Genomic DNA, 27,660 nt, shown 5'->3' with positions numbered 1-27,660 from the left:
GCAATTACATTATTTTTCTGTCGCCTTTTCTCTCTCTCATACTGTTTACGTATGAGTCATACGCAGTTCTTATTCAAATTTTATCAATGGCCCCAATAATGTCTTCTGTACTCACTTTTTCCTAGGGCATCTAACCAAGGATAATACATTACATTTATTATAATATCTTTTTTAATCTTTAATTTTACAAAATTCCTCAGTTATACTTTACCTTTCTTAACTTTGGTATTTTTGAAAAATAAAACCCAGTAATTTCAATGGGTTTGTAGAATGTCCTTCAATTTTGGTTTATCTATTATTTCTCCACTATTAACTTAAGTTTATGGTATTTTCAGGAGTGGAGTTTGGGTGGAAGGGTTGGGAATGCCAAACAAGTAGTGTTTTGTCCTCAGTACATCATACAGAAGGCATATGATGACACCCTGTCCCAATTTTACTAACAATAACTATGGTTATAGATTAAGGTGTTTGTCAGTTTCTCCACTAGAGTATCTGTTTTCAATTTATAATGAATAAGAAAGTTACAGGACAATGCCATATAGACGCTCAGTTCCTCATCAAGTTTTCACCTGCCATTTTCATCTATATTGCTAATTTCCCATCATTTCTTCTACATTTATTAGTTGATGTTCTGTAAGAAAGAGGTTCTTTGCTTTCTTTATCATTTCCTTAGTTATTTATTCATTTATTTATTTATATCAGCTTGGACTTGTGGGTTTATATTTGATTTACTTGGTTATTTTCCATTACTGTTATTATTGACTTGTATGTTCTAATTGTCCCAGATTCAGCCAGTAGAAGTCTGTACTCTGTGTAGTTTTGACAAGTCCCTGTCATTTTTTGAACACTTCTTTACATTCTGAAAGCACAAGATGTCCCTGGCTCATATTCTTCAGCCCTTTCTTCAAGAAGCTGAGATTTCTCTCCATGAAGAATATTGTTTATAGATAAAGATTTGGGTACTATAAGGGTTCATGTGTTTAAGTCCTCTGAGAGAAGACTAGGGAATATATTAATACATACAACCTATGTGTTTATTATTGTATCTTTCAGGCAATCATCTGTTACACATGTTGGAATATATATGTATATATATTCAAAATGTGTATATATTTATGTATATACTGTGTGTTCATATGTAAACACTGTAAATTTGAGTCACCTCTTCATATTTATGAGTGCCTTACTTGACAGTGATAACTCTGATTCCCTTTTTTTTCAGTATTTTTTTTTTACTTGCATAAGCCACAATACATAGGAATTGTTTCAAAACTGTTAATAAAGACCACCACCACAAGGCAGTGCTACTAACTAGAATCAGTATTTATTTAGAGGGTTTATTGTTTGTTTATTTGTTTGTTTTTGGTAACATGAACCTGTAGGGAAAGGCAAAATTCACAATTTTAAGTGCATAACTCAATGAGTTTCAATAAACAGATACCATATCCCTGTCAAGATATGCAACATTTTATTATACAGAAATTTCCCTCATGCCCTTTCCCAAGAAATGTTTCCACACTCTGCTCCCTCCTACACATGTGTACACACATATGCACATGTGTGTTTGTGTTTATAATTACCTCCTAAGAGGTGACATTTCCAAGGTCATTGTTAAATATCCTGGAGGTTCAATGAAGTTTTACTGGTAAAAACTTGAATATCTAAAGTCATAATTGCATAATTTATGAATCAAATGTTTTTTAACTCTCTTTAATAAGATTTTTGTAATCAAATAGTACATAAGGCTAAATTTTTATTCAGTTATTCTAGAGAAGCTCAAGTCTTAGAGTTTTCGAGAGTTCAAATGAGCTAAGAATAATTCTTAGGTTGGTATAGAGCAGTATTTAACCATACTTAATGGTTAATAAAGATGTCTCAGCATTTGCCAAAATGTAATTTCAATGGATGTAATTCTGTTATCTATTGAATAAAGAAGAGTCACTCTTTATTTAAATTTTAATGTTTTATTTATTTCTGAGAGAGAGAGAGAGTGTGTGTGAGCAGGGGACGGTCAGAGAGAGAGAGAGAAGCTCCCAGGCAACCCCCCCCTTTTTATTTTTATTTTATTTTTTTATTTTTCATTTTTCACCCCCGTTTTTGAAAAAAAATTTTTTCATGAATCAAATATTAGTACTTCCTAGTATGAATATTCTGTATGAAATTAATCAAGTATGAACTGTAATGTTAAAAGTATAAATATTTTAACTGGTAATATTTATCAATCTTATACATCAAATTGAGATTTCAAGGGTGCCTGGGTGGCTCAGTCGGTTAAGTGTCCGACTTCGGCTCAGGTCATGATCTCACCGTTCATGGGTTTGGACCCTGAGTTGGGCTCAGTGCTGACAGCTAGCTTAGAGCCTGAAGCCTGTTTTGGATTCTGTATCTCCCTTTCTCTCTGACCCTCCCCTGCTCATGCTGTCTCTCCCTCTCTCAGAAATGAATAAATAAATAAATAAATAAATAAATAAATAAATAATAAAAATAATTTTTTTAATGAAGAAGAGTCACTCTTTAAACTCAAGTTATATAGCATACTCTTTATTCACCTTGTTATGCCAGGATGGAAACTATTGCATGTGTATAATACCAAAATCTAACTAGGTTTTTCTGTCACTGAGTATTGTAGGTGGTCTTTAATAGAAATCCTTGGAATACACCTGCTATTTGTTTTTCACCAGGCCCAAACCTAGACTATTGGTATGTAAGCCTTGTCTTTATTATCTCTCACACCTCTTTTTAGTGCTTGTATATTCCTCCGTGACACTTTCTCTCCTATTTGCCTCATATGTTGATTCTGTTGGTGCTGTAAAGCTTTAATCCTGCCTTTTCAAAATGTCCTCACCTACATAAAACTTAACAGATCCATTCTTTTGGAAACATACTTAAACTTAGCAGTCAAATACAGTTTACTTAAGGTGCTAATAATATGTCAGCCAGAATTCTGTATTTAAAAAAGGGATTTTACATTCTTAGAATAAAAAAATTTAGTACAGGGTTAGAGAAATTTATAAAACTGTTGAAAATGCATAGGGAACGAGTAACAAAGTCTGTTTTGGAAAACCCCAAACTGCCAAAGCTGTTGAAAGTCATGGACAAGACCTCATGTCTGCCGTCTGCTGATGCCCACTTATGTACCTGCTGATACTACCAAAGTCGTGACTTTTCTTCTGGACAGAATAGAGTCCAAATCTTGCACATCTCATATGCTAACTTACATTGCTCTATTCTAATGGCTACACTGTTGGGAACAGGGTTTGAAAAGTATAGTTTCAAGCTTTAGTTTCAGTTGGATATGAGAGGAATTATCACTGATCATCCGCATGTACGTCTCACACAGTAGACTTTTAAGTACCTCCTCTCACATAACATTTTCATTTCAAAAGCAGTAGTTTTTATTTTAATCCATGGAGGTTTGGTCATGTAGTCATGTAAACTAGTATGAACTAATTGCCATATATTGTTTCCTTAATGACTCACATTAAGAACTAACTAGATTTTAACATCCTAATCAATACTTTTTGTTAGAGGCACCCATAGAACTTGATACAACCAGATGCCAGAGCTTGATGGACAGTTTTAACTATTACTTAAATTTAGAATAATGAAAAATAATATTCAAAACTCCAAGTGCCATCTTTTCTAAGGAATATTTATTTGCAAAATTGATTAGATTAGAATACACAATATGGCATTTTAAGGAGAACTTCAGATTTAGATGATTAATGCAGTTAAAGACGTGGCACATGAAGATAAATCTATGAAAATGTGCTAAATGGAGAGATTATTTTATGAGTGGGAAAGACAGATATGGGTTCAGAATCATCAGTACAAATTATCTTAATTCCAAGATGCAGTTTCTCTGTCAGTGTTAGCACAGTTAATGGATATCCACAAAGACCAGCAATTGACCAAAGTACTCAGGTCAGTGACTCAGATCGTGGGAAGTTTGTCAGCAAACTACAGACACTTTCATTAAAACTGTAGAAGATCAAGAGTTCATGAGCAGAAGAAACAGGTCTCAGAAGAACAAGTAGAGGGGGCAGAAAGAAAGCTCAATATGTTATGTGGGAAAGAAACGTGACATCAGTGAAGAAGTGGAGTAAATGCACCAATCTTATTTCTGAGGAAGTTAATTATCAGAAACACCTTCAGAAGAAAAAGATGGAAAACAGTATGACCACAGTTGCAAAGAAATTACAATTCCGAAGGGAATTGTACACAAAAGGAATTTACTAAATCACTAAGCTGTTAACTTCAGCCTCTCCTTAAAAAAAGAAGAGGATCCTCATAAATTTTTTTTTATGGAATATATAAAACTCTGGCTAAAAGAATGATGATTGTGGATGTTAACAGCAAACCGAACTAATAAAAACTCATATACAGGAAGACAGTTAAGATGTTAATTATATAATGAGAAAAGCATATATTTGGGGGAGCAGATAGACCTGAATTCACCCCTAGGGTGCCTTAAATAAATTACTTAAACTTTATGAGTCACGATTATAACATCACATCACAGACCTTTCTGAATTAAAATGACATGATGTCTGTAAAGCATTTACTGTAGTGTCTGGCACATAGACAATACTTCATAAATGTTAGCTATGAATAATAATAACAGTGGTTTTGCTAAAATAATTATTACAGTTATCAGTTAGAATTAAATAAAATGTTAACTGAAATAAGTGAAATAAGACATTGGTGAAGCTAACTATGAACAGCTGTTATTATTACTGTTATTTTAAGCATAAGAATACTTATTAAAGGATATTAATACAGGTAAAAGACTTATATACTAAAAACTATAAGATGTTAAAGAAGGAAACTGAAGACACAAATAAATGGCAAGATGTTTCATACTCATGGATGAAGAATTAATATTGTTAAAATGCCCATACTTCCCAAAGCAGTCTACAGATTAAATGCAACCCCTATCAAAATTCCAATGTTATTTTTCACAGAAATAGAACAATCCTAAATTTTGTATAGAACCACAAAAGATGCCAAATAGCCAAAGCAGCCTTGGGAAAGAAGAACAAACTTTGAGACGCTATACTTTCTGATTTCAAACTATATTACAAAACTTTGGTAATTAAAACAGCATGGTATTGGCATATAACCAGCACATAAGTCAATAGAACAGAATAGAGTCCAGAAATAAATCCATGTGTATATGGCCAATTAATGTATGACAAAGGAGCTAAGAATATACAATAAATGATATTGGGAAAACTGGACAGCCATGTGCAAAAAAATGGACCATTATCCCACACCATTTACAAAAGTCAACTCAAAATGGATTAAAGACTTGAACATGAGATCTGATACCATAAAACTCCTAGAAGAAAACACAGATCATATATTCCTTTATGTAAGTCTTGGCAATAACTGTTTTTTAGTCTGATACCAAAATGAAAACCGATAGAAGCAAAAGCGAACAAGTGGAACTACATCAAACTAAAAAGCTCTGCCCTGGGGGGCCTGGGTAGTGAGTCAGTTAAGTGTCCAACTACTGATTTCAGCTCAGGTCATGATCTCATGGTCCTTGAGATTGAGTCCCATGTCAGACTCTGTGCTGACAGTGTGGAGCCCCTGCTGGGATTTTCTCTCTCCCTCTCTCTCTGCCCTCACTCCCTTTCTCTCTCTAAAAATAAACACACGATAAAGGAAACCATCAACAAAATTAAAAGGCAACATACTGAATGGGAGAAAATATTTACAAATCATATATCTGATGAGGGGTTAGTATCATATAAACCCTATAACTCAATAGCAAACAAACAAAACAATCTGACTAAAAAATAGGCAGAGGATCTGAATAGACCTCTTTTTTTTCCCCCAGAGAAGGCATACAGATGGACAATAGGTACATGAAAAGAATATCAATATCATTCATCATCAGGGAAATGCAAATCCAAATCATATTGAAAGATCACCTCACACTTGTTATAATGGCTATCACTGAAAAGACAAGAAATAACAAGTATCGCTGAAGATGTGAAGAAAAGGGAGTCCTCATGTGCTTTTGGTGGGAATATAAATTGGTACAGCCACTATAGAAAACAGTATGTGGGTTCCTAAAAAAATTAAAAATAGAACTACCATAATACCCAGCATTCCACTTCTGGTTATTTATCCAAAGACAATTAAAACACTAACTGGAAAAGGTATATGTTTATTGCAGCACTATTTACAATACATAAGATATAGAGAGAGACTTGTGTGTGTATGTGTGTGTATTTGACAGAATATTATTCAACTACATAAAAGAGTGAAATTTTGCTATTTGTGACAACATGGATGGATTTCCAGGACACTATGCTAAGTGAGATAAGTAGACAGAAAGATAAATACTATGTTTTATATGTTCGATCTAAAAAATAAAAAATAAAAACAAAACAATTCAGAGACAGAGAACAGATTGATAGTTGCCAGAGGTGGGGGTTAGGAGGTTGGAAAAATTGGTAAAAGGGGATCAAAAAATAATAATGAATAAATTAAAAAATAAAGTAAAAATAAATAAAAGTCTGTCCTTAGAGGAAGCAATACTAGTCACAATAACAAATAAACCTTTATATCTAAAAGCAATAAAGGGACTCATTTGGTTAAGTGTCTGACTCTAGATTTCAGCTCAGGTCATGATCTCACAGTTCATAAGTTCAAGCCCCACATTGAGCTCTGTGCTGACAGTGTGGAACCTGCTTGGGATTCTCTTTCTCCTCTCTCTCTCTGCCTCTTCCTCTCTCTTTCTCAAAAATAAATTAATTAGTTAATAAAATAAAAAATAAAATAAAATAATAAAATAAAATAAAAGCAATACAATGGGAGATTTGCTCATATGAATCTAACGGGAGCCAAATGGCTATCTTATACCTTGCAGCCATCACAGGAAAGATAAAGAGAGCTGTCGCATCTCTCTGGGTGATGTGAAGCACCAGGTCAAGCCAGTGAGGGGCCCAATCAATTCTATTGATACTCTGTTAGTCAGAATTCAATCACGTGTCCACAATCTAATCACAACAGAGCTGGGAAATTTGTTTGTCTGTGTGTAGGAAGAGGCAGTGGCATATATATTTTATCTTACTTTACATTTGGTTCAATATTATGGTTGTAACTCAGACTTCAGTGAGTTATACATGATGGGCTGCTCAGCAGCGTGGATTCCAATAAACCTCACTTTTATCTTGGATGCAAGCTCTTTTAGTAGGTTGATAGAAATAAACTCTCCTTTAGTTTAACTAATTAAAGATGCTCCCTCCTTGAATTCCTCTTCTTTCTAATCTTAATTGCCTTTTTATCAGAAATAATCACTCCGTTATCTACCTATCTTGTCGTTTTATTCTAGATTTGAAAGCCTTGTCATGTTATATGCCTCAAATTGAAAGGAAACTAGATATCTCATCAGGAAATCTCTGTACAATTAAATATCTTTATGGCTATTTACGTTTTACAGATCTGGCCATTGTGACTCAGAAGAAAAGCAACCTGGGAAATCCAACTAGGACACCCCCCCCACCCCAATCCTCTGTTCTCTTTAGAAGTCCCATAATTAGGTTTTCAAAACTATCACTCATTAAAAACTATCTTTTACTGCTTAGTGGATGGTACTTTCACTCCATCTTTTTTTTTCTTGTTTTAGAAAGCCACTCAGTGAATACCATATGGCTCAAAACTAGCATCCTTAAAACCAAAAACTTTAAAAGGCCCAAAATACGTAGTTTTTACATTTACTTTTTGAGCCTCATAACAAAGGATTTTTCTACAACAGTGTTCTCTGTCATTATTTTTCATCTCTGTTTCATTTGTCATAAAGACTGCATATGTACCTAGTACTTACTCCTTCTATCTCTTATGTGTAAACAAGAATTTACTCAGTTTCAAACTTTACATTTCAACCATTTTCTCCTAAATGCTAATCAGGGCAACCAAAATATAGGCTTAATTTTTTTTAATGGTCACAGCCTATTTCTTTGATTTATTTTGATTACACTAATTATGTTAGATGTGAGCAAGGTATCTTGAAGAGTTGGTATTTTCTACTTATCTCTGTGTGGCTAAACTAATCAATGAGAGAAGCTTTAACATAGATTTTCTTAATGAATATAAATTTACTTAATTCAGAATTAAGTTTTTTTTTATGTTTTACTTATTTCTGAGAGAGAGAGACAGCGTGAGCAGGGGAGAGTCAGAGAGAGAGGGAGACACAGAATCAGAAACAGGCTCCAGGCTCTGAGCTAGCTGCCAGCACAGAACCCGACTCGGGACTCAAACCCACGAACTGTGAGATCATGACCTGAGCCAAAGTCGGTGCTTAACCAACTGAGCCACCCAGGCGCCCCCAGAATTAAGTAATTTAAATATTTTTTGAAGCTTTTTACAAGCCATCGTACTATCTCCATACTGAGGCTCTCGAAGTACTTGAGTATGAAGTTCGCCAGTTACGAACAAACACTGAAAATTTATGTAGTTTGGTCATATCATTGAGTCCCATTCATTAGGGTTTCCTCAATGTTTCTCCAAATCCATATCACTGAAAAGTAAAATCTGGTTTCACCAATACCAAAATACATGCCCCACCCCTTTTGTTTTATATCATTGGGTTCGGTTCTTGGATATAGTTATCGTGCATGTTTAATTGATTTTAATTTGACTGTTGTAACTGGCAATATTTACAGGATTACCCTATGTGATTAAATTTGCATTTTTATATCTGTTTCAAGCAGAGAAAATGAATTCTTTTATATTTCTTTTCACAATTACTCATTTGTTTTAAAATTACTTTAAATATTCTGTTGTGAACTAAGAACTGATTCCAAGTGTGTAAATAAATGAGTTTGAACACAATTGATTTAACCTTCCTCTGAGTAGTCCACAAGTATGCTAAATGTCTCTTGCATGTTCACTTTATTTGTAGAAGGCAAATCTAAATTTCATTTAAAATTTTATTTGAGCCCAGGTCCCTTAAAAGGGCAAAGTTTTGGATGTGAAAGAAAAAGAGTAGCTCTGAGCCAAGTAGTAACAAAGGAGATCATTTTGCTGATTAGAAATTCTAAGTTACATGAAGCTTTTTAGTTTCTCATGTTTATGCCCTGTTTGTTAATTATAAAAATGATTTCATGAAATAGAAAGATGGCAATTAATTAAGGAGCATTGTGCCCTTTAGGATTCGAATCCTCTTGTAAAACAACATAAAGGAAAAACAAAACCTGAAACATCAGTAATGTTGCTTCAGTGCTAACAATAAATACTTATTGGTACATGTTACAAATAATTAATAAGTCTTCAGGAGACAAGGAACTATATAGATTTCATAAAACTCAAGTCCAGACTAAATGAGGATCCAAATTTTGTGGGTATGTGGGTTTTCTTATAGGGTTTAAAGAGTTTCATTTTTACAACTCAAGGAATAAGGCAGTTGCTACAATGCAATTCCTATGTTTTGTTTTACAGGAATATTAGTTTATTTTTAAGAGAAAGTCGTGGAATGCATGCAGTATAAAATCTTCTCTTTTGTGAGAATAAGCATAAAACATAGCTTCATTAGGTATGCTTTAATTTCAGATATTCCTCTTTATTTTTTTTTCAAATTTAAAAGAAACACCCCAAAGCATGAAAGCCTGAAAACAGCATTATTGGAGGATTTTTAAAAGCTTCTCAGGAATGTCTACATGAGTTTTTATCAATATTCATAAGCCACTTGAGGATTTTTGGCTACTAAGGATTATTTTATTGAAACTGGAGCACACTGCAAATCTCTCTAGGACATCTTGATGACTGTGTTTCAGAGGCCCTTGAATAAAAAGCAAAGTAAAATAGGATTGAGTGCGGTAGTGGTGGCAGAGGGAGATGGAAGGTATCGCTCTGAGAATTTCTAATTGCTGTGTAAGCACCAGGGCAGGATAAAGTGTGTGTTGGATAAAGTTGGGCCAAGATACACAATTGTATCTGCAGTGAGTGAAATGCAGCAACTTATAAAGGCAAATCTGTTGATGCCTGAAAGACCACACACATAGAGAGGTGGCGAACTTTTCAGAGCCTTTGTTATTCCAGCTGGGCACCCAGAATAGTGTATCAGCCCTCACACATATCAACTTACCTCATTGAGCCTGACAGTTCCAAGCTATGAAATAGTTGATTTTTGTAATCCAGCAACTATTAGAGATCATTGCTCAGAAATCACTTGGGTTATGCAATGCTGCTCTTAAATTGTATTAGGATGTCTAAGGTTTTTGATGACCAAAGCAAGGAACGTGGCATTAATTGTGTGAATTGCCAGGCTAAGACGAACTGGAAGAGAACTAAATCCTATAAGCCACTAAAGTCAGCCCAACTGTATAAAATAGGTATCCTGAAAATATGTGCAAAACTTACTCTCTAAGAGCAAAATTGCTTTTAAACAACTTCTCTCAATGAATCTCATATAAAGCGAAAGGCAATCTTTTTTCTTCTTGTAGAAAGAAATCCTGCAAATATAAAGTTTGATAGATTCTAGTTTGCTTAATTAAGGTTTGCACAAGCTCGGAATTCTTTATCCAATATCCTGGGGAACAATGTCTTTTAGATTTCAGAGATTTGGTTATTTTAGAAAGTTAATACCGTGTATATAACATTTATTAAGTAATACTCCAGGGTCTGGGGCAACACCCTATATTCAAATACATTATTGTTTATTCAGTGAAATGTATGAATATTAATAGTTGGTGGGATAAGGACCTAGAATAGCTTAATATCAGTTTGGAATAGGTTTTGCTGCATAATTTGCCACAAATTTACAAAGATATTTATGACACATGGAGTTTTTAGGTATTGAAACTACAGATATTTAATGGTTCAAGTTAGTCATTTAAGACTAACCTTTGAGAGGATGTAATGCAATTTCATGAACATCAGAAGGACTTCTCGCAAAAGAAAATATTTACCTCAAGTAACAGTAGAATGACTATAAGATATCATCTTTGAGAAAGAGCTGATGGATTTAAAATACTTCCATAGTATAATTAACTAATATGAGACCATTTTCTGAAAATGTTTTGATATTGTTTTGGGATCAAAGGCTGGGAGGGTATTAGAATGAAGACAAGGAACGGAGATTTGTTTCAAATTTGGAAGACCCAAATTCACTGTCTCCTTGTCTGAACCCATATGAATATTTCCCCATCCCAGTTTTTGCTTTATAAGTCATGTCAAGGAATTTAAATGTTACCCTAATCATAATGAAAATTCATGGAAAGCTTAAGCAAGAAAGTAGTCAAATGAGATCTACATGTTACAAAAAGTCCTAGCATCACCATAGAAAAAAAGAGAAAGACAGATACTGGAGCAAAGGAGACTACGCAGGAGGTCATTGGAAAATTGTAAGTATGGTATAATGGTCTAGAGCTGCCAAATATCAAAATTCAAAAATGATGAGGCAGAAGTGACACCTTTTAATGCTTGTTTGCATATGGGGAATGACATAGGAGTCAAAAAAGACTCAGATTTCTAATTGAATAGTGTTATCTTCGCTGAAATAGAACATAAGATTGTATTGTGAAGTGAGGAGGGATGGAATTGAGATATTAAGCTCAATATTGAACATATTGAATTTGAGGTTTCCATGTGATCCAAATGGAACTATTTACCAAGAATTCAGCTCTAGGGGCGCCTGGGTGGCTTAGTCGGTTGAGCGTCCGACTTTCGCTTAGGTCATAATCTCGCGGTTCATGGGTTTGAGCCCCGCATCGGGCTCTGTGCTGACTGCCAGCTCAGAGCCTGGAGCCTGTTTCAGAGTCTGTGACTCCCTCTCTCTCTGACCCTCCCCTGCTCACGCTGTCTCTCTCTCTCTCTCTCCTAGAAATAAATAAAAATATTAAAAAAAAAAAAATTCAGCTCTAATACTTGAAAGTTTGGAGAGACGTATAGACTCATGATTTAAATATTTCCTTAGGAATCTATCAATGTTAAAGATGGCGCAAGGAGAATATAAAGAGGGAAGTGAACCCTAAGGCCACCATTAGTTACAGTTTGGTCCCAGGAAGAGGCACTTACAAAGCCAACTGGAAAGAAAGGGCCAGATTTTTTGCAAGAAACCAAAAACGCACAGTAGCTTGTATGATAAAGTAAGAGTGGTTCAAAAAGATCATATTGTTAGACAAAGAAATTAGTTATTCATAGAAAAGAGAGTGAAACTTGTTTACTGGATGTCATTACAAGGAGGTCATTAACAGCCATCCCGCAGCAGCTTCATGGAGCAGGGCCAGAAGGCCGACCGCACAGGGGTACAGCTGTGTAAGGTAGATCAGTGTGAAAATCGGAAGGGAGGTAGGATAACAGGTGGTTCAGAAAATAAGAATTAACATGGAGAGACGGGAGCCAGTTTAAGAATTGAATTAGTGGATAGAGGAATACTGAAAATACAGGAAAGACAAAGAAAGTAGAACAAGGAAAGATGTGCAGGAAATTTTATGGGCTTGGTTGCAAAGAATCTTCAGTTTATGGCTTCCATTTTCCAAGAAATAGGAGCTCAGAGTGAAAGGAGGCTGTATGAAGTTTGAAGTGAAAAGAGAACATTTGAAAAAGCAACTGTGAAAAATATGAGCGAACTGACAAGGGAAACAAGAAAATTTCAAAATTGGTCTTTTAGTGGAAGTTGCAGTCTGAATTTATAGGGGCCTAGCAGTATCAATCTACAATTAATAATTTTTATTTCAAAATGCCACAGAGGAAGAATAATGGTGAATGTTCTATGTGGAAGATGGCAAGAGATGCCCAGATGTTGAAACCAAAAAGTATTATCCCCGTGACATTTGTATTGATTTTTAGGCTTTTTTAAGTACAGAAAATATAATTAAACAGATAATTTTATGGAACTTAAATGATTAAGAATAAATAATAAGCTAACTTCATTCTCCTTTAGTAGCATTAGACTGGTAGACAAAATGGATGCGATAGATACAATATATGATATAGTTGATGAGACATTTATTTGCTAACCTTATATAAATTCCACAAGGGATTTGCCTGCTTTTTACATTGCTGCAAAAAACAGCTATGACCATTGTTGGCAGAGAATAAGTTTATGATAAGTATTTGTTGAACAAATTAATCAAGAACCTTGTGGTCAAAGAGGTGAGCCAGACAATTATGGAGGTTACTAACACTAACAGTGTTAGCTGTAGAATTATGTCAATCTGGAGCAAAATCTCCAGTTGTGTGTCCTTTTAGATCCTGCCTGGTGTGATCTTGATGAAGAAAAGACACCATGGTTATAAAAGTTTTATTTGATATGCAAACAAGACGACCTCGAAGTAGAATAAATTAGGAAATCTTGCATTTCCCCTTAAATTTACATACTCAAGTACAGGGTGCAGGAGATTAACAAAGGTAAGCCCACTGAAACACCAAAGGCATAGCTGTTAAAAACTAATCCAATTATGATTCCAAGCCAAAAAAATAAATGGTGCTTTTATTTAAAGCAGCACCACTGTCCTGTGCACTGGTGTGCACACATTTGAAATATTGTGTTCAGTTTCATGTGCCTTTCTGGGAAATCAGACAGAGATTATCTAGAAAGTAGTAACTAAGATAGATCTCCAAATCTCTGAGGGAAATGAAGATGATGAGCATGAAGAATGAGAGGCATACGGAGAAAATCACAACATTGTCACATATAACAAAAGAAAATATCATTGGTAAGTTGAAGAACTTCCCTTCCTATGGAGGGGGTCGGACTAACTGACCTTTAAGCTAGTGTTGTACTCTTAAAATTCTCTCTGTGTTGTTTGTCCAGTAGGCAACTGAGAGGGTTTTAAAGAAAGATCCAAGTCTTAAGCTTGTTTATTCTTTCTCACTAGAAGGAATATCACAAAAGCAATCAGAGTCTCTTCAGTTGAATCTTTCCAATAAGATACTTTAGTTTCTCAATCTTTTGGAACCAAACATATTTTTTCCTTATAAATGTTTGCCTTGCAGGAGGAGAATTACAGTTAACAGATACAAATTTATTATGTGCAATCTTGTCTTTCCTATAGTTATGGAAGATGTAAATTTTCCTAGAAGATAAATTTGCTTTCAACCAAAATATTTGATGAGGCACTGTACTCTATATTTTTCATATTTGGTTTCCAGGTTTCTTAAATGGAAATGTAAGCTGTATTTTGATCTGAATAAATTTGGAACAGTCACTAGTTAGTGAAGTTTATATATCAGTTCAACTCACAAAAATGGTTCAAATATCAGGTCACAACAAGACTACCAAAACTGGGAAACAAAGTTATTGTGTTTATTATATATTATATATTATGTGTTATTATGTTATATATAAACATATAACATAAAAAAGGAATTAAGCCAGAGTTTATGCTTATGTCTGGCAAGTATGTTTCTTGTTACCTCAGATTGCACTAATATTTACATCAGCTGAAATCCCTATATATGCTTTGTTTCTGATGTTTTTCCAAACAAGTTATAGGGTTTATACCTTTAAAGAGAAGGTGACATTAACTAGAATTAAGATTAGGAAAAAGAGACAATTTTAGATTTATGTATATATATAATTAATTTTAAACTTTTTGTGATTTTAAAGATTCATAGTGAGATTTTGTTAAACTGGTAATAGATATGTTTTTGTATCTTAAACCACTTAGTCCATTAGCACTATTTAAAAGTTAGCTGAAATGATTAGAAATCTTCCCACTTACATGCAGTTTTGCCTTCCTAGTTTCAGTTACCTGAGGTCATCTGGGTCCCTAAGCAGCTGATCCTCCTTCTGACGAATCGGAGATGGTCAATAGTTGCCTAATGCTGCATCACAGTGCGGACCCACTGCGTCTCTTCACATGGGATTTTCGTCTTCTCGCAAGGTCGCAAAACGGGGGTGAGTACCGGACAAGACAACGTAACTTCTATTATAAGTATATTATTACAATTGTTCTATTTTGCTATTAGTTATTATTACTCATCTCTTACACCTCCTATTTTATAAGCTGAAGTTTATCACAGGTAGATATACATAAGGAAAAAAAACATAGTATATACAGCGGTTGGTACTACCCATGGCTTCAGACATCTACTGGGTGTCTTGCAAAATATCTGCATGGATGATAGAGGTACGACTATAACATGCATCTAACCACCACCACCACCCATACCTGATCTGTGTTGTCTGGGAAATAATATGAAGCAACAATCCAGACTTAAAGTTACTTTTAACATATACTGATCACAGAAATATCTTACTGTTTACACAGTACAAAATACTGTGGGCCTTGACCACAACAATTAAGTAAATTGCAATTTAAAAATATTTAAGTTAAATTGTGTATATATTAACAAGATCTCTAGATTGATTTCTTCATTTTCTGTTTTTAGCCAGGCAAAACTTTTCATCTTTTTTTTTTTTTTTTTTGCCCCAGACAAGAAACTTTATGTAAGGAATATTTAAAATTATTAATGAATAAAAGGATTATCTTAGATCATACAATCATTTTTTAAACTACTTCTGTCTGAAAAATTGAGAACCAAATGTGAAATGAGTTCAGATGAATTTTTAAGGAGGGAAAATGCAAACTTAGAAAGTGGTCCTACGGATTAATGTTATAGATACTTTTTAACTCTCTCCTGTCATAAAGTTTGCCTTTTATATTTTAACTTCTTTGTAATTACACAAGGTAAGTAGCCAGTATTGTGAAAGGGAAGGCACTATATTGGAAATAGTCCTGGTTTGTCACAACATTTGAGTTGTTCTCTTACGTCCCCTATTTCCTGCTATAGACTCCTAAATTAGCCTCTTACTTTTTAAGACTTAGATTCCTCCATCTCCATAATGGATAATGGTATGTTCTTAGTTTGTCTTCCAGGGTTTACAGTAAAGTACAATTATAAGCCCACCGCGATGCAAATCAAACATGTTGTGAAAATAAATGCTAATATGCTAAGATCTGACTCGCTGTGTACAAGCATCTCTGTCTTTTTCACTAATGCGTGTACCCATAGAGACTGTTTTCTGAAAATATTTGGCCCCAGATTCCTTTCCTTTGTGAAAGCAGTTCCCATCCTGTGTATATAACAATCTTATAAAGTAATGAAATGGTAGAATGGAATCAAATTTAGGTGTTTGTGGAAAGTCATTTTGTCTTTTCATGACTTTGTTCATCATTAATGAATCTCTTTGTCACCGTTTGTGGTTCTTTGTGCCAAGCTGGTTGGATTACTGGTATAACATTTTCCCCAGTGAAGTTTGGAATGGCTCCAGGCCTGAGGCTGGATGTGTGAGGAAGAAATGTCAGTGGTCCTCATGGTGTGTGGTCTCCTAATGAGCTACTTCAGTCCTGCATGCTGATTCCAACACCCTTGCTAACAGTTGGTTTTAACTTGCAGGCAAAATTCATATTCTCTGTAGCTCAATGGAATTATATACAGAACATATGAATAAGTCATGAAGAAATTTCTAGCAGTAAAGGTTGGAGCGGAGGGTGTGGATTCTTATTTCACTGAGCTTCACTGGAATCACCATTATTCTGTAATGCCCAGAATGGTACAGTGGAAAATGGACTGGATTTGGAGCTAAAACTCACAGTTAGGTTCTAAGTAAACACTTCAGATGTGCCATTTTAGATGTGTCACAACTTCTCTGACCTCAGTTTTCTAATATTAATGAGAGTGTAGAACTATATAATTTATAGGTTTCTTCTAAAATTATTGATGCTGTAATTCAAACATTCTAGATAAGTTTTTGTCTTTGAAAAACATTCTGTTGAAATCAATGCAAGCCCGTTTTTACATCCCAATGCCAGTATATACAATAGAGGTTCTGGAATTGGCATTGAGTCACTGTTGGAAAGTGCTGTTGTTTAGGTCGCCTCCTAGATTGAAATATGACTCTTATTATAATGTGTCATGCCAAAATAAAATGAGGGTTATGAAAGGCTCTATGCTGCATGATTATAACAGATGCTGCTGTTATAAGCATCTCAGAAGGAAAGACAGAATATATATGTTTTGGCTTTCATGGAAAAAGAATGATTTATAGCTTGGCTTATATACTTCATCATCATGCTCAGCATGTAGCTTAAAAATTTACTATCCAGATCAATAAGTGTTATTGTCTGGGGAGAATTTAATATACTGCATTTTTAGTGTTTGGGAATATATATACATGTATACACACACAATCTAATATTTTTTTAAAAAGCAAGAATGGAGAATATGAATATTCCCAAATTCTCCTCTTTATTTGACACTTTGATAATGATGCTATACTTATTTTTGCATCACTACTCTTTATACCTACTATGCAATCTAAAATCTTTATTGGTCAATTATCTGGATCTATTTAATCTATGTAGCCTTTACCCTGTTGTTTGGCTACCTCTATTCATTCTTCTAGTCAGTCCTATCTTTTCATTTTCTTGCAATTCCTTTCCTAATTCCCATATTCACATCTTTGCCAAGAATGTGTTTTCCCTACCTAAAATTATCATCTTCTTTCTTCCCTTACAGACCACACTTCACTCTTTTTTAGAGTAATAAATCACTTTATTGTGTTTTCAAAGTGACACCTTTCCATTACACAAAAGAATCAGGTGGTATCCAAATGTTAAAAAAACAACAGGGATGCCTGGGTGGCTCAGTCGGTTGGGCGGCCAACTTTGGCTCCTGTCATGATCTCATAGTTTGTGGGGTCGAGCCCCACGTCAGGCTCTGTGCTGACAGCTCAGCGCCTGGAACCTGCTTTGGATTCTGTGTCTCCCTCTCTCCCTGCCCCTCCCCCATTCGCACTGTCTCTCTCTGTCTTCAGAAAAACTGAATAAACATTAGAAATTTTTAAAAAAGCAACAGATTACTTCAAATCTTACCACTCATAAGTAATAAGTATTGACATTCAGTGAATGTTACTAGAGACATTTCTCTGTGCCTGTATATGCATAATATACTGGATAAAAATGCCGTCAGTAAAGATTCCTCTACAGTTTAAAAAACTTATTAAAGCATTACAAAAGACAGGCTCATTATTTTTTTCAGCCACATGTGGCCATTTTAGATAGGATGGATTGTTCCAGTGTCTTTTTTTTTAATTAACTAATTCAATTTTAATTTAAATCCAAGGTAGTTAACATATAGTGTAATAACGGTTTCAGGAGTAGAGTTTAGTGATTCATCACTTACATATAATACCCAGTGCTCATCCCAACAAGTGTGCTCCCTCATGCCCATCACCCATTTAGCCCATCCCCTCATCCACCACCCCTCCAGGAACCCTCAGTTTGTTCTCTGTAGTTAAGATGCTCTTATGGTTTGCCTCCCTGTCTGTTTTTATCTTATTTTTGCTCCCCTTCCCCCATGTTCATCTCTTTTCTTTCTCACGTTTCACATATGAGTGAAATCATATGATATTTGTCTTTCTCTGACTGACTTATTTTGTATACCGTAATACATTCTAGTTCTATCCACGTTGTCACAAATGGCAAGATTTTGTCCCACTGTCTTTTAAGGAGGATGCCATACCTGCTGTGGCCCACCATGGTCTTCCTTTCCTTTGAACCCTCTTTGCTCTCCGACAATCCCTAAACGTTTAGAACCGTGCTCTCATTTTTGTGTGTTTTTGTTTCTGATTGAAATTGAACTACATTTTAACTTTCTTGAGATAAGAGCTCTGTCCTATTTCTTTGTATTTCTCTCCGTCGCTACCTGATTCTTGCCTATCAGTCCCTTAGAAATTCAATAAATATTTGTTTGCTGAGAAATTAATAGAATCACAGAGTTTATGTAAGTTTTGTGTTAGACACTGGATTTTGTCATCTCTGTATTCCTTGCTTCCCTTCCTTTTGAGTAAAAGCCACTCATGCCATTTGTGGCCTAATTCCTTGATATTATATAACCAATGCCCTGTGCCCAGTAGGTTGTTCCAGAATGGGTGTATGATCTTAGCTGGTCCAATCAGACTAATGCTTAGGATTTTTCTTCGATGGTTAAGGAAAAGGAAGCTTTTTCTTCTGGATGCTCTCACCTGAGGATAAGTCCTGAACCTGCTACAGGCTTTGCCAATACTAGGTAGGTCAGGCTGAAGAAGATGCCAGCAGAAGAAGGAGATTTGTCACAGGAAAATATCAGAGAAATGAGCTACTGGGGACCAGGATTAATCTACTTAGAAGCTCACACTACATCTGAATTGGTCACTTTCCTGAGTCAATAAATTCTCCACGTTGTTGACGTCACATTGTATTAGCTCTTTTTAGTTCATCCGAAATGATGCTTATAGCTCAGCTGATACTTAGTAATAACTTTGCATTAGAAAATTCATAGGAAATATAACACAGAAGGGCACATATACGATGTTTTTATGTTTCAAGAGTAAGTTTTGGGGGCCATTGAGAAGAAACTATAGAATTTATTCTAGTGCTTCATTTTTGTGTTTATGAGTGTCTGTTAGTGCATGTGTGAGAAAGACAGGGATTCAGAGGAAGCAATACTATCAGTTGCAGTTCATCCTTAAAAAAAATATATTCCATGAGAAGTTGGTAGCCTGATTGTAAGGAATAAAATACTTGAGGTCAGTGGCTCAAATGATGCTCTTGAAATGATTGTGTGAAGAATCAATTAACTGGATGATTAAGTATTTACAAAATGAAGCTTTTGAACTATAAAATATTTGTGTGTATTATTTAGTAAATATTTTTGTTTAAGAAATTATTTTCTCACTTGCAAAATTCTGCTGTCTGCAAAACAACAATGGCTTTTTAAGCAGAAGGAGTGACTGATAGGCAGTCTATTTCTTTGATTTTTTTTTTTCCTGGAATGTAGGCATTCAACCCCAGGCCAAACACTTTAGATTTTTATAAGTTGTAAAAACACTTTGTAACTTAAGGGTAACAGTGTTGGCTTTTGGGAGGGAAAAATAGGAACAGAAGTAGAAATGCATAGCGGTTGACTGCTGCTAAACATTAGTATGTTGCCCATCAATTCAGGTTTTCAATGTTTTAAAATATAAAATGTTATTCTTTTAGAAAATGTTCTTAGGGCTTTTAATGGTGTTCACAGGGCATGTTCTAAATTTGGATCCTAAAAGCTTTTGGGGGGAGTATATCTCTCCCAGTAGCCATGGTTCTGGCAGAGTTTTAAAGGCAGAAGAAGATAATCATGGTCTGACAGATTTACTGCCTAGAATTAACAAGTACTTCTTTTTTAAAAAAATTAATGTTTATTTATTTTTGAGAGAGAGCATGAGCAGAGGAGGAGCAGAGAGAGGGAGACACAGAATCTGAAGCAGGCTCCAGGTTCTGAGCTGTCAGCACAGAGCCCGACAGGGCTCAAACTCACAGACTGCAAGATCATGACCTGAGCCGAAGTCACTTAACTGAGTGAGCCACCCAGGAGCCCACAAGTACTTCTAACAGGAACACCCAGATGGTACCATCTTTTTTTTAATGTTTTTTTTTTTCTAGGAGGGAGAGAGAGAGAGAGAGAGACAGCGTGAGCAGGGGAGGGTCAGAGAGAGAGGGAGTCACAGACTGAAACAGGCTCCAGGCTCTGAGCTGGCAGTCAGCACAGAGCCCGACGCGGGGCTTGAACCCACGAACTGCGAGACCATGACCTAAGCGAAAGTCGGACGCTTAACCGACTAAGCCACCCAGGCGCCCCAAAGATGGCACCATCTTGAATGAAAACATATCTTAATAATCCCTTTCAAAGTAAGATATATAGAAAGTAAGACAATTGCGAAGTTGGAAGGAGGGGAAATTTGAATATAGAAACATTCTCCTGAGAGAATGAACCCCAGTTTTTTATAATCGTGTTTAGGAGTCTTTTCTTATTGTTGATTTATTCATTAGCAATTATTTAATGGTCAGTGACTGTGACACTCTGTCACAGTCTATGAGCTAGATACTCTTCTAAGGGCTGCATATAAAAATCACTCCTTTTACAGTGACTGTGGTCCAGTAAGGGGGTCAGACGATAAATAAGATAAATAAATATAAAACATTAAATAGATTAGGCAATGATAAGATCTAAAGGAAGAAAGTAAAAGAAGTGAGAGAATTTATTTACTTTTATTTTTTTAATGTTTTTTATTTATTTCTGAGAGAGAGACAGTGTGAGCAGGGGAGGGTCAGAGAGAGAGGGAGATACAGAATCTTAAACAGACTCTAGGCTCTGAACTAGCTGTCAGCACAGAGCCCGACGCAGGGCTTTAACCCACGAACCATCAGATCATGACCTGAGCCGAAATCAGACGCTTAACCAGCTGAGCCACCCATGCATCCCAGAAGTGAGAGAATTTAAAGAAATGGTTTGAATATGGGATTCGTGTGATTTTTAGAAGAGGTGACCAAGGAATACTGCATTAAAAATTTCTGAGTAAAGGTCTGAAAGACTGCAGAAACAAGCAGCAGGAATATCAGGTAAAAGAGCATTTGACACAGAGCAAACAGGATGTGCAAAGGCCCTGAGGCAAGAGCATACTTAACAAATAAAAGAGAAAAAAAGTAGAGTGGGAGAAGGTGAGATCAGGGAAGCAGTGGGGACCAAATCTGATAGTTAAGGACAGCTGAGAATTTTAGCATTTACTCTGAGTAGATTGAGAAGCCATTGGATTTCTGCATAATTGGTTCTGTCTCTTTTACTATGTAAAATAATATTTTCCGTTTCCTTTCACTTTTCTTTTTTTTTTTCTTTCCTGATTTCCCTATGGTGCCTCTTATTTTTAACTGGAAACTCAGAATATCACATTCATATCTCAGGAACTTCTCACATTTCTGTTGATGTTACTTAGAAGGGCTGTCTTTTTTGCAGCTTTTGGAATTCATAGCAGACGATTTCTTTCTGGAGTGGTGAAATTGCTCTATATCTTGATTGAGATGGTGGTTATATGAGTTTATATATTTATCAAGACTCATGGAAATGCACACTCAAGATCTATGCATACAAGATATGTAAATTTTTACCTCAATAATAAACGATTTTTAAAACTCACCTGTAAATTTTATGTTACACTTTTTTCTAAAACATATAAATACTGGCAATACTGAAACACTAGCAAAGTGTAGAAATAAAACTATTTATTTTCATTAATCCAAATTTTTTTGTTTCTTAAGCCTAGTATTACAAATCAAAATAACATCATTAACTGCCAGTGTGTCATTTTATTGTATTGTTACTGGATTTCACGGTTTTGTCATAGATATTTTTAAGAGTATCAATAGACCCATTCTAATGGGACTTTTGTAAATATTATTAGAAATATAAGATTATAAACTATCATTAAAATATGAATATTATAACAACCATAATTATTATACATCATGAGAAGGGATATCACCTCTTGGTGTTTCAGTAATATTATAATATTAACAATGAAGTAGCATAGCACATATCGTAGTATATATTTTTCTATGATCTGAAAATATGAGTCTAAAGAATCAGTACCCTTCCCTTAAATAGTGGTGTTATTGTATTTCTTCAGTTCTACTTAGAGTCATCATACTCTCCATTTAATTTTACACACCCTCATGTAATTTTAACCAATTCTTTAAATTTTAGAATAGGTGATTGGGAACAAAGACACACAGTGTCTTAAACTTAAGAAAGCAATTAGTATTAGGAGAAGAAAAAGAAGGATTGCTCTCTACCAGCACTCTTTCTCGTCTATAGTCTGCCATTGCCCACAAACAAAGCCTAGGTGACAGCATTTATGTATTGCAGAATATTAACATGTCTTTGGCAAGGACCGAAGTATGAGGTTGAAACATGTTATATATCTTTAAGTAGGTATGATCCTCATACTAACGGTTCTATAATATGATGGAGGAAGCACTCTTATTTTTTGGCATTATTTGGGGGACTAATGATAATATAATTATGATACTTATTTTTATTAAAATTATTTCACATATCATTTTAATTACCTAAGTAGTTTTTCATTACACATTTTAATTTAGTAAAAACAGAAGTGTCTGGAAAGGAATAAAAGAAAATGAACAAAAATATGAAAAGGGGAGCTATATAAAAAGAAGCAAGACCTGATAGAATACGCAAGATTTTTTTCAAATGCAGATGATTTTACAATATTTAAATCTATGTCTATGGTAAGCAAATTCCTGTGAGGGAAAAGAGAGTCACCCTTCAGAGCAGGTCATAGCAGCAGTTGCATCCTCCAAAATATCCATGAATCAAATGGCCTAGAATATTGTTAGATGATTTCAGATTTATTCTTTAGAAAGCCCATCATAAATTCTGTTTGTCATAATTTTAAATAAATTAATTGCCTTACCTATAAAAGTAAGCTTTCCACTTGAAGCAGTGGATTTTGTTACCTTTAAAGGAAATCCTCTTTAGCTTTAATACTGGTATTGCTCCCCATTTCTCTCTATGAAAGAGCATTCAAAATTAATAAATTATAAAAAGCCTACAGTTGAATGTTTGGAGGCTTTGAGCATTGCCGTATCCAGTGTGTTTTCCTTAAACTAAGTGATATGTTTTTCATAAGGTCTGTATTCCTGGTCGGGACTAAAGTGTGCCCTATTTACATTTAAATTGCATATACATTTGATTTCCTACAGTCCAAGCAACTAATATCATCTTTTAATCCAGAATATTTTCATCTTGTTAGAAAACTGATATTTTCAGTGCATAATTTTAGCTCAGAAGTTTGTTTCATTCCTCACACTTTATTATGAAGTAAATCTAACTTATGAAATAACACTGACTTTTTTGAGAACATTATGACCGGTTTAGTGCCAACATCTTCCCATTTTAAGCTCATATCAAGTTATATATAAAGGAAAGAAAACTGAAAGTAAGGTTGTAGGCATGAAAGTCACATTTGGCAGATTTTTAACTTAGCTTCTGAGTCTTAATGTGAGATAAATGATGATTCTCATTTGAGTTACCATTTGAGTACCATTACCATTTGAGTGCACTCTTTTCCTGGTAAATGTGTGAAAGCATTAATGATAATGCTGATCAGTAGCTGAGGGAGCTTCAAAATGAACCCAGGGTGCCTGGGGCTCAGTCACAAATCTCATACCAAGAATAGCTCCTTAGGTGGCCAGTGACCCATCCTTCACACTTAGGTTGTCTGTTTCAGCGTTTCCAAACATTTTATTTAAGATGGGGTCTTTAAAAATGCTTGGGTGTCTAATGACACATACTGGGGGGTGGGGGTGGAAGGTGGAATCTCAACCAGTCTGTCCCTGATATCTCTCTTGGAAAATTGAAGAGATTGTGTCATATTAGCAGACATTTGAATTTGATATCGTTCACATTTCTAAGGATGTTAGTGTACAGTATGGCTTTTTTATTTTTCAGTATTTTTGGATGACTGTTTGACAATTCAATTATATCTAGCTAGTAGTGGTATTGTAGACCGTTCATTGAAAGATTTGTAAGCAACTTTAACATCTTGGAAGTAAAAAAATGTTACTGTTTGTACATGCATTGTTCATAACATAACAACTGTCATGAGTAACTGGCCATGGACTGTGGATATACACAACCATTTTCAGATATATGATGATCTAAAGGGAGTCAGTGGAGAAATCAATTATGAACATGAACTTCTGAATAAAAGTGCTTAGTTTTATTTTCTAAAAGAGCCACTTCTTAGCTATGTAACTTTGACCAAGAACTGTATCCTCTCTGTGTCTCAATATGTTCATCTATAAAATAAGTAATTATAGCCAACTCTTAAGTTTGTTGTGAAGACAGAATTAAGTGATGGAGGAACTATTATATAAAACACACAACCTAATGATCATAAATAATTATTAAATAATTATTATTTATGTATTCTTGTATTCTTGTTTTCTTTAATACTTTATGAAAGTATTAAATATAAGCAAGTATTCTTGTATTCTTTAATACTTTAAAAGAGTAAGCTTCATATTCATTTATCTTGATTGTTTTAGACAGATATTAAATAGGATGTATACCTTTATTCCTTAATATTTTAAAAGAATAAACTTTATATCCATTCATCATGATAGTTTTTAGGCAGATATATAGCTTGGGTTAACTTTAACAACTTAGTCTCAGTGATTTATGTCCTTAAAAATTAAATTATGTTTCAATAGTGCCTTTGAAAGTATTATCCTTGCAAGATTCCTGGAAACATCTGTTATAAGAAAACCTGGGATAAATCCACCCTTTCTCTCCCTAATTTCCTCTTTCCCGGNCCACAAATGAATTTTCCTAAAATTTGGTTCTTCAAAAGATTTTGATCTGGTGAAAAGATTAGTCATCACCAGTGGTTGGTCCGGAGGTACCTCCGGAAGGAATTCTGCTCCTAAAGAAGGTGATAGTTTTCCTTCTTGGCGTATCTGCTGAACTTGGAACTACTTGATAATGAGGAACTTGCAGATCTTTACCAGGTCATTCTGATGTTCAAATTCATCCTTCCGTGAAGTCTGATTTTTTTGTCCAGCCAGTCGATAACTTGGTGCACTTGTCAAACATCTTTTGCTGATTCTTATCTATTCATCTTTGCTTGAGGGTCCTCATCTTCTCCTGTGGCCTTCATATTAAGTGTGTAACATTCAACTCAAGTCTCTGATGACATCTTGTCTCTGTGCTTCTCATCTTCACTGGCTGTATTTTTTAACCTCCTTGACTATCTGCTCACTGTTGTCCTCCTCAAACAGCCTTTGTCATGGGTGATTATACTTCTTTCTTTATTTTGTGTAGTCTGAGCCATCACAGATTTAGGGGGACCATAGGCATTAGCATCAAAGGTGATTTCAGTCAGAGAAATGCCATGTGGCTCATAGAAATGCCTGGGATATCAAACTTTCCAAGTAAGCTTTTTTTCTTTATCATCGCCTTCCCATCTTCATAAATCCAAATGATTGCTAGATTGGAAAGTGAAAGTCTGTCTGTTTCTGTGGAAAGAGGCATTATGCTTGATAAGAACAATTGTACCTTTAGTTTAACTTTTGATACCAAGGAAAAACTGAGTGACACTTGGAGACAAAAAATACTAACATTTTCTGCTTTGTCTTCTGACACCTTGGCTTCCTGGGCTGTTCTGTCAATAACAGTTATTGGGGTTTATGATCTTGTTTAATCATTTGTCATGAAGAAGTCCTGCAGAAGTTTCTGAGATTTGGGGATACACACAATGCCTCAACTATGACTTTTCAATCATAAAACTTTCTTTACAGGGACCAGGGTGCAGGCTTCATGTTAGCTCAGATCTTCAAAATATGCATGAGTAACTTAGATTTATTCATAGGTGAATTCTGTCTCAATACTGATATGAGTGTTACGTGAGTACTTTAGCATGTTCACATGGTATAGAAAGGGCAGAAACATTTTTGTCTCAGTGATGTCCTTTTAAACTTGCGCTTGAACTTGCCGATGAAATTAACCATTTGCTTGTCCACTCAAGAGTGTACATAGTTGTAGATTTGATTTTAAATATTTCAGTCTTATTAGTAAGGCTGAACACATATAGATGCTGCTTTCCAGGTCAAAGATCATCGTGCTTTGTTTGACCTCAATATCTTGTCCAAACCATAAGCAACAGTCGTGACAGTTGGCTCATTGATGATTTCAGTCACAATGAAACCAATAGCCCTTCAAGTAGCTTCATAAGTACTGGGAATCATTGAAGTAAGTGATTCTGTGATGATGATGATGATAGGATACTGAAGTTTTCTTCATCTTTGACAAAACCGTGGAAGTGATCCTCTCGGAAGAGATGATTGAGTTGCTTACTTCGACCTCCATCAGGAAATGGTCATATTGCAAATCGTTCACCACCATGAATGCACACTGCTTCTTATTTGAATGAGAAGTCACCTAACNGAAACCAATAGCCCTTCAAGTAGCTTCGTAAGTACTGGGAATCATTGAAGTAAGTGATTCTGTGATGATGATGATGATAGGATGCTGAAGTTTTCTTCATCTTTGACAAAACCATGGAAGTGATCCTCTCGGAAGAGATGATTGAGTTGCTTACTTCCACCTCCATCAGGAAATGGTCATATTGTAAATCGTTCACCACCATGAATGGACACTGCTTCTTATTTGAATGAGAAGTCACCTAACAAATCTACACTTAAAAATATGCGTTGGCATCAGATATTCAGTTGGTGGGATGATTGCAACATATTTCTTTCTAGCAACACTAATCATTTTGTGTTAGTGAGGCAATATGACATAGAATTGTCAAATTCCTGTTGCTGAGAAGCATTTCCTGTTGAGGCGTTGTTGTCCTTCATCTTTATAAATTTTTTTCAAATGATGTGGGTTAAATGTCATCATTAGCAAATTTGTTCTTCCATAAATTTGAGCCTTTTACTCAACTTCTTTTTCTAACGAAGAATCCAGAATTAAGCTGCTTTGGAATTTTCTACTCAAAACATTGTAAAATCATGATCTCAACTCCCTTCTAATGGATTTGTACTTTTAAGCAATCACAACAGATGTCAGGTCTTTTGGTGGTTACTTCACAACCTAGTATTTAAGTACTCCCAGCACTTCTGTTGCTTATCTTTATATTTTGCATGCTCATTCCCTAGTGAGTGAATAGTTTTACAAAAGAAAGAAGAAAGTATGACTTTATGGTCAGAATACCGTAGAGTGGAAACTATTTTGTAGTTCAAATTTAAAAGACTCTTTAGCTGTTACTCCCCAAAAGCTAAGAGTGATATTTCCCAATGTATTGAACATGGAAATATATAT

At 35.0% G+C, this 27,660-nt stretch overlaps 1 protein-coding gene across 1 annotated transcript in view; it reads left to right on the top strand.

Annotated features, from left to right (window-relative positions):
* The window catches only part of LOC144239071 (uncharacterized), a 426,062-nt gene that overhangs the window by 362,673 nt on the left and 35,729 nt on the right, over window positions 1-27,660 (top strand). The window contains exon 6 of the mRNA XM_077773060.1: window positions 14,702-14,857. Within this exon, the coding sequence (XP_077629186.1) occupies window positions 14,764-14,857 (94 nt within the window). The 5' untranslated portion in view covers window positions 14,702-14,763. The remainder of the gene's footprint in view (window positions 1-14,701; window positions 14,858-27,660) is intronic.

Source organism: Crocuta crocuta, unplaced genomic scaffold (genome assembly GCF_008692635.1).
Source record: "Crocuta crocuta isolate KB4526 unplaced genomic scaffold, BGI_CrCroc_1.0 scaffold140, whole genome shotgun sequence".
Taxonomy (NCBI): domain Eukaryota; kingdom Metazoa; phylum Chordata; class Mammalia; order Carnivora; family Hyaenidae; genus Crocuta; species Crocuta crocuta.
Note: the sequence above shows the minus strand (reverse complement) of the source record. Positions and strands in the feature narration are given on the sequence as shown.